The sequence below is a fragment of the Xiphias gladius genome, chromosome 3 (assembly GCF_016859285.1).
Source record: "Xiphias gladius isolate SHS-SW01 ecotype Sanya breed wild chromosome 3, ASM1685928v1, whole genome shotgun sequence".
NCBI classification, from domain to species: Eukaryota; Metazoa; Chordata; class Actinopteri; order Istiophoriformes; family Xiphiidae; genus Xiphias; species Xiphias gladius.
Window position 1 is genome coordinate 7,972,672 of NC_053402.1, and position 8,279 is coordinate 7,980,950.

Consider the following 8,279-nt stretch of genomic DNA (forward strand, 5'->3'; position numbering starts at 1 on the left):
AAATGACTGTTTTGTTCCTTCTGATTTGTTCATTCTGAAATTTTTCTGTCACCCAGGTCTCTGTGTAGAACCAGCTGAGAATAGTGCTGTTAAACAATTATTACATATTTAAATACGGTGTGAACCTTGTGAACATGTTTTGACAGTTTTTGATAAGGGTTGGTGATCATAAACATTATAATCCCTGCCCTAATAGTGATAGCTCTGCTGTTGTTATCAGTGTAACAAGTCGTCCTCGATTAAATTGATTTCTGAGATTGTTTTATTTTGATGTATCGTTGATCATCATTTTTCCCGAAAAAGAATTTAAAATCCAAGTTTCTTATGCTCGACTAACTGAGGAGACAGCAAGCCATTTTCATGCTAAGAAAAGCAAATCGCTCAAAAAGCTTATTGACGAAGGACGACGTTTTCGGAAATTGCAGGAAAACTCTAAACAGACATCACTGAAAAATATGAACTATTGTAAAACTGACTGACAATTTTTTTTTTAAAGTTTCAAACAGGCAAATTAAGGCCAACTTATTGGCAAGTCAAGCGGCGATAATGAGTTCACATAGCCGAAGTTCATTACACACAGTAAATGTGCTCAGTAATGTAAATTAAAAACAAGCCTGATTTGAATGGTGTGTGGAACACAATGCACATATTATCAGATAATGAATCAAATGACATTTGCTATTGCAGACTGGTGGGCGTACTAAGCGGAGAGATGAGTCTCTTCTGACATCTTTAGGTTACAGAAATAACATAGCCGACTTCATATTTATTCTTTAACGATCTTTCATTTGTTTCATACGGGCGACATTATAAGCAAGCACAAGGCAGCACGTGCGCAACGAGACGTTTTGCTGCCTTGCCCGCACGATGGGTAGGCACTGTGCCTCCGCGGGAGGGACGCTCTTGAGATGTGATGACAGTCTGCGGAGTGGCCTTGCAGGCCAGGTAGCAAGCGAATCTCGTGTATCATTTATGCGCCCCGGGCGGATGGTGAAGTTTTGCACGCACCCGTCGGCCTGACATCCAATCGGATGTTAAATTAAACGCCGGCTTTCGGAACAGGTCGAACTATTATCCAGAGCCACACTTCGCACAATCTGTCGTTTAACTCTGCAAGCAGCCAAGTGCCAATTTTAAATGATTAATTTGTAAAAAATAAAAATAAGGGTTCGGTAGGCTACTTAAAAAACAGTACTTGATCAGCAAAAAGCCAACACGGAAATCACCAGTTTAAGTAGAAATGAATATTCCCGTATATCATCAGAAATGCATATATAAATTCAAGTTCAAATATAAGGAGAAACGTTAGATGAAAAGTGACTACCCTTTTTCTCAAACATAAAGGCGCAGTAACCTGAGTGTTAAGTGGCTACATTCCACCACTTAACCTACACAAGAAAAACCCCAGCTCTTTAACTGACCTATTTCATAATGTCACTAGACGTGTGCGAGACCCCTAATTTTCCTGCAATATGATACCGAAGTAAGAAAACACACCAGTTTTGCTGGTAGTCCGCTGATTTAGGACGTAAGGTTCTAGGCAGGGTGTTGATTTAATGGACAAAACAAGGACACATTTTGCTCCCGCCGATAGACCTGCCCCTGTTTAACAAACAGACTGTGTCTAATTCACACACGCATGCTGACACGCACGGGGTTTATATTTCCAGCACCAGGTTATGTTTATCCAAGAACTGCAGCGTATAAAACCAAGGTCTGTGCTGCTGCTGCGGCCTCATATCATTCCAACACTTTCTCTCCGGGGAACTTAGAATAACTGCAAAACCTTAAACAGTAGCTTGTTTCCTGGGGGTGGGGTGGGGTGGGGTGGGGTGGGGGGGTGCAGTAGCTGGACCTCTGCAAATACAGTATATATACTTATTCTCACTTATATAGAAGTGACGGACTAAAAAACTTTAGGAATTCTAATTTAAATTTTGACAAGATTCTGTGTCATTATGACAAATCTTTCTATAAATTAATATTGAATTAATACCATAAGCGTCAGTGGGACTATTGTACCTCACCTTGTTTCACGTACAGATTTTAACAAATATGAAGTCCATTTAATATTGTATTGTAAAGATCTCAAGTACTAATGACATTTAAAAGAATCCCTCGAGACTCTTCTCATATCCGTATGAATGCTGCTATTACTGGAGTGAAAGGTGGAGTCAACTTTATGGAGACATAGCTATAGAAGTCCCACAAAAGAACTATTTTATAGGGTAAAAAAAAAGAAAGGCTGGGGACGAGCAATCCTACAATACTTCCAGGAGCAGTCGTTTAGGGTTTTATTAGCCTACTGTGATGAAAAGACAGAAAATGAGCAAAATCAAGCCGAATTCTCCCCTAATGTCTTTACTTGGTCTGCATAATAAAAAACACTAACCAGATAACAGCATCTCCTGAACTGAGCTCCTAGTCACTCTGCTGTTTCAGGTCTTTGCTGTTGGATTTCAATCACAGGACACACGGAGGAGAGAGAGAGAAGGGGAAGTCAGGAGGGAAGTGAGACCGGGTGAGTTTGGTGCAGACATTTGTGCATTAGCAGGTAAACTGGGGTCCAAGGTGCGCGCTGAGCCGCCTATGATACCAACAACACGGATGGAAAGAACTTTAATGTGGAACCCTCACAGAGTTTTGCAACGGAGGCTGAGAGTAGAGACAGACTGGCAGTTTATATTATAACTTAGAGGAAGCCAGAGGGACAGATCAGACAGTAGTCAGCCGACACTCCGTGCGTCACTGTAGGGATAAACAGGAACAGAGACCCGAAAGGAAGAGCTGAGCATTTAGGAACAGGCCTTGCATCCTCTGCGCACCTGGAGGTTTGTGTGTGTAGGAAGATGTCCAGAGAGGAGCACAGCTTATCGGAGGTTGAGCTCAGTCCCGGGATGTCGGACGACAGCCGCTCCCTGTCTCCGGGTCATTCCTCCGGTGCGACTGGCGGGGGGGACTCTCCTCTCCACGGGCAGCAGCAGCCGCAGCTGGCGGGTCTGGATGACGTGTCGGCGGGCTGCTCGTCCGTCAGATCCGAGGATGAGGACGACCGCTTCCCCTCAGGAATCCGTGAGGCGGTGAGCCAGGTGCTCAACTGCTACGACTGGACCCTCGTGCCCATGCCGGTGCGCGTGAACACCGGCGGGAAGAGCAAGCCGCACGTGAAGAGGCCCATGAACGCCTTCATGGTGTGGGCGCAGGCGGCGCGGAGGAAACTGGCCGACCAGCACCCGCACCTGCACAACGCGGAGCTCAGCAAGACCCTGGGAAAGCTGTGGAGGTGAGGAGGCCACTATAAGTGGATAGTTGAGTGCTGATAGTCCACGTACTGTCCAATGACTGTAATGTTCTCATGATGCTTACACTCACAGTACAGTAGCTGCGACATGATCAGACAGTAGGGGTGTTGTGGGGTTTCAGAGCATTTAGGGAACAGCCCAATCAGGAGTGGGTTTGGAGTAGTTTAAAAGTAAAAAAGGAAACAACTATTGCACTTTGACTTCATTTTTAACAAACCAGCATACAAATATAGGCTACAGTAATTCGAAATAAAAATATTATGGATAAATCTTCAGCCTTCAAGAACCACATTTAGTGAAACATCAGTGCTCTGTAGGAGTCAGAGTTTATTTTTACGATGGGGGTTAGGGGAAATAGCTCCAGATTAGGACAGGACAAACGTTTTTGTGGTCAGAGTGTCAAGAATAAATGCAACTGGACAAAGCGAGTCTGTTGTTGTACTGAATATTTCCCAAAACAAACAGAAACCAAAAAAAATTCTCAATCTCCCCATCATTTCTACCCAACATTTTCATTTTATTTTATTTTCATAATTCTCACTCGCATAGATTTAACATCAGTTAAGCTTCAAGCGTGTAGGCTGACATTGATGCCATTACTAGTGGTGTAGGTAATTTAGTGCTTAGATTCATTTTACAGAACGGCACAACTGCAGGTATTTGTGCACATCCAGTATTCATCCCTCTACTTCATTTTTTTTGTCTTAAATCTTTCTAGTTTTGCATAATATAATGATGGCTGTCAATTTCACACAATTGTGATCTTATTGGAAAATGTAGCAACACAACATTCCCTCATATATGTTTATCTGTGGCATTATGTTACTTACAAAATGTATTTGTTGTAAATTAGTTGCTTGTAACTTTTAGGAGACAGGTCCACACTGTCTTATTTCCCACTTTTGGTCACAGCTCACGAGCTAAGAACCACTATCTGTATATCTGCTGAGTGCCGTGGTCACATGTTTCTAAATCCAGGCTAATTTCATACACTGTTAAATTCTTGGCCACGTAGCTGAAGCAAATGGCTCCTGAGGGAATATGAGGGCATGTTCAGAGCCATTTAGTTCATGTTGAATGTATAGCCCTGAAAGTTAAAAGTCTTGGAAGATTTGTCATGTTAGTTAAACTTTAATTTCATATATTCAAAAATGAAGTTGCTCATCTTAGTTAATAAACGTACTCGTTTACAGACTTTACATGTTAATTAAAATTTGTTTCGAAATTTCTAATATTTCTGTGTCAAGAGTCTGAATTCCTGTGAGTGAGGATAGTTGTTAATATCCCTGGCTCTTTGATTACTGAATCCCTGCAGTCCCTTAAGTTTAAAGTTCAGTCAGACCATCCAGTCCCTATTTAACAGAATCCCTCCTCCTTTACAGCTTTCCTATACAGAATACTCCCAATTTGCTGACAAAAAAGGTTGGAAAGGTTAAATTCATTAACTTTGTGGGGATCGAACATTAATTAGATGAAGACTTGACCTTGGGCTCAGGCATGATTGGTTAATTGGCCCAGAAACATGAACAGGGAGGCTGAGGAAGGTCAGGGGTTTCTCATGCCATTCCTGCCAGCAGACGTAATAAGGAGTGCAGTTCCATGTTTGCAGACATGATGCATTTATGTGGCCTGCATTATTTCATTACTGTCCAGCAGTCAAAAGCCCCTGGCAGGCATGACATTAGATACAGCTGTGCAGATGCAGTGAATGAACAGGCTACCTTGAACAACAAAAGACATTTTTACATTCTGCATATTGTGTTAATATGCACCAAAAACTGATCAAACTTATTAATGGAAAGTATGTTGCAGACCATATCACTGTTATCTGTGAAAGATCATTTTCACTTATACACTGTGTGTTGATATTCTTTGATGTGCATTAATCCAGATCGTTGACTTCTTCTGGAATACTGACCCTTAAAGAATTCAACTAAATGTGTATTTTTTAGTATTCAGATTACTGTCTCAGATGTTGCCTAAATTAAATTGCTAGGCACTTTTTGCATCATTTTGTAGAATACTGTATATACTTCAGCAAAAAACAAAATGAAACAAAACCAAACAAAAAAAACAAGTGTGGCCCAATTTTGATTGAATGTTAAGATTTTTCTTCTCTTCTTCATACATAAACAAATGCAGATACCTTCACATTTTCTTTTTAATCCAAGACTTCTCAATGAGAGTGACAAGCGACCCTTCATCGAGGAAGCAGAGAGGCTGAGGAAGCAGCACAAGAAGGACTATCCCGATTACAAATACCAGCCACGACGCCGCAAGAATGGAAAGCTTGGTTCCGGGTCAGGAAGTGAGGCCGACGGCCATTCGGAGGGTGAGGTCAGCCACAGCCAATCCCACTACAAGGGCCTCCACCTGGATGTGGCCCACAGTGGGGGAGCCGGGTCGCCTCTGGCAGATGGGCACCACCCTCATGCTGCAGGTGGGCTGCGGGCTCCCTTCCACTACTCCACTGATACCGTCCCTGTCATATCAGTCTGGATACAACCAGACAGGGTGGCATACGGACAGATAATGGTTTGAGTCTGGCAAGGAAAAGAGCTGTGACTACATGTTTTTTTGTGTCTCTACAGGTCAGAGCCAGAGTCCTCCCACACCTCCCACCACTCCCAAGACAGAGCCTCAGTCTGGGAAGGCAGGGGATGGAAAGAGGGAGGGTGCTGGGAACGGGGGCTCACGTGGCACAATGGGAGCAGAAGGAAGCTCAGGTGCCCCGGGATCTGGGAAACCTCACATCGACTTTGGTAATGTGGACATTGGTGAAATGAGCCATGAGGTGATGGCCAACATGGAGCCTTTTGATGTCAATGAGTTTGACCAGTATCTTCCTCCCAATGGGCACCCAGGGGTTGGGCAGAGTGCTGGGGGAGGAGCAGTGGCAACAGCTTCTCCGGCCTCGCCGTACACCTACGGCATCTCCTCAGCTCTGGCAGCGGCCAGTGGACACTCAGCGGCCTGGCTCTCCAAGCAGCAGCAGCCGCAGCAACATCACAGCTCCCCTCTGGGCTCAGACCCATCCAAGGCCCAGATCAAGAGTGAGGCCGGAGGTGCTGGGGGTCACTTTGCAGAGGCAGTCTCAGCAGGTTCCCATGTCACATACACGCCCCTCAGCCTTCCTCACTACAGTTCTGCCTTCCCCTCACTGGCCTCCAGGGCTCAGTTTGCTGAATATGCTGACCACCAGGCCTCAGGGTCATACTATGCCCACTCCAGCCAGGCCTCAGGGTTGTATTCAGCCTTCTCTTACATGGGGCCCTCCCAGAGGCCCCTGTACACGCCCATCACCGACCCAGCGAGTGTACCGCAGTCGCACAGCCCCACACACTGGGAACAGCCTGTCTACACAACACTGTCGCGGCCATGACAGACAACGAGACCAGAGGGCACTGGTGCAGGTTCAGCCCCCATGTCTGACCCAAGGAGCAGCAGCAGCAACAACAGCAGTACTGGTGGTATTGGAGGTCAAAGTGGTCTGGGCTGGGGGGAGTGGGCAAGCACCAGGGAAGGAGGCTGGGGAGGCAGGAGGGGAGAAACCCCAATCTGACCTTTCCCAGATGCAGAAATGCTTTCGCAGCCTAGGGATGAGCTTGCAGCGTGGTGTTTTCGAAGTGTGGTTGATTATTTGGGGCGCACAGTGTAGTAGTCAGAGGGTGTGTTACTTTGATGGTGCAAAGAAAAAACACTCACCCACCACCGCAGAGTTCCAGGTTAGATTCACAGCGGCAAAGCCTCTGGCAGTTCAAACAACACGATTAGCAGTGTTCATAGGTGGTAAAGGATCATGTCCCCATTTGTTTGGTGACTCCCTGTGTATCAGAGACACACTGTAGTCTATACTCCAAAGGCCAACAGAAGCATCAGCAACAACAGGGACCATGGCAAACATTGAGAATTAACAACATCTAAATCTGGAATATATAACTGCAACATCAGAACCCTGACTTGTGTAATGAAGAGTGCGACTCAGACGGAGCCAGATTCATTCTATATGAAATGTTTTTTTTGTACCAGAGGAATGGAGTGCCAAATAATTTGGCTGTGACCCATTTATTTCTCAGGCAAGATTGACCTTTTATCAAACAGATGTTAGTTTTGTATTGCTTTTGGAAATCAATACAACAAATACTGATAATATTCTGTTGGTTTCTGAGGCACATTTGTCCCTATTTACAGTCAAGGCTTTAGATATTTGGACAGTTACACATTTTTCGTTCTTTAGGATCTGTGCTTCAGCAAATTCAATTTGAAATAAAATAATGGATACTGCATTAAAGTGCCGAGTGTCAGCTTTAACTTGAGTGGGTTTACATCAATATAGAAAAAACTGTGTTGGAGATATAGCCCTTTAAACACATAGTGCCCAAATTTTAGGGGTTCAAAAGTATTTGGACACGTGGTTACTAAATGTTTCTTGGGCAGTTGTGTGTCATTTCAATGTTGGTACATGCACAAAAAGAAAGGCTCACATGTGGATTAGAGTTGACTGAGAGTTATGAGTTGCCATCTATATTGAGGTGGAGTTGTCTGTCAATTAAGAGGAGTGGAGGAGTGACCACGAAGTCAAAAAGATAATAATGAGGCCCTCTCTATCTGCAGATATCAAAGGTAGTCGGTTTGCCAAAATCAACAGTTGAGTACACTCTAAAAAAAGCAGGCTCACTCAGGAAAAATAGAAAATGTCAAATGATTTGGTAGCCCAGGGAACACAAGTCTTGTGGATGAGCAGAAGAAAAAACCATTTATGACTGCACAGCAAGTCAGGAATGCTCTCCAGGATGTAGGCGGACATGTTTCCTTGTCAACAATCAAGAGAAGACTTCATGACCATAACCTCGGACAAGATGCAAACCCCTAGTAATACTCATAAACAGAAAGGCCAATCTGCAGTTCAAAAAAACATACAAAAAGAAAACAGTCGGGTTGTGGAGCAAAGTTCTATGGACTGATGAAACAGAAATC

At 44.2% G+C, this 8,279-nt stretch overlaps 1 protein-coding gene across 1 annotated transcript; it reads left to right on the forward strand.

Moving 5' to 3' along the window:
- Positions 1–2,849: 2,849 nt before the first annotated feature.
- On the forward strand, positions 2,850–7,994 carry sox10 (SRY-box transcription factor 10). Its single transcript, XM_040118215.1, has 3 exons — positions 2,850–3,283; positions 5,474–5,742; positions 5,894–7,994. Exons 1-3 carry the CDS (start codon positions 2,850–2,852, stop codon positions 6,682–6,684), a joined length of 1,494 nt encoding a protein of 497 aa, XP_039974149.1. The 3' UTR covers positions 6,685–7,994.
- The last annotated feature ends 285 nt before the right edge of the window (positions 7,995–8,279 follow it).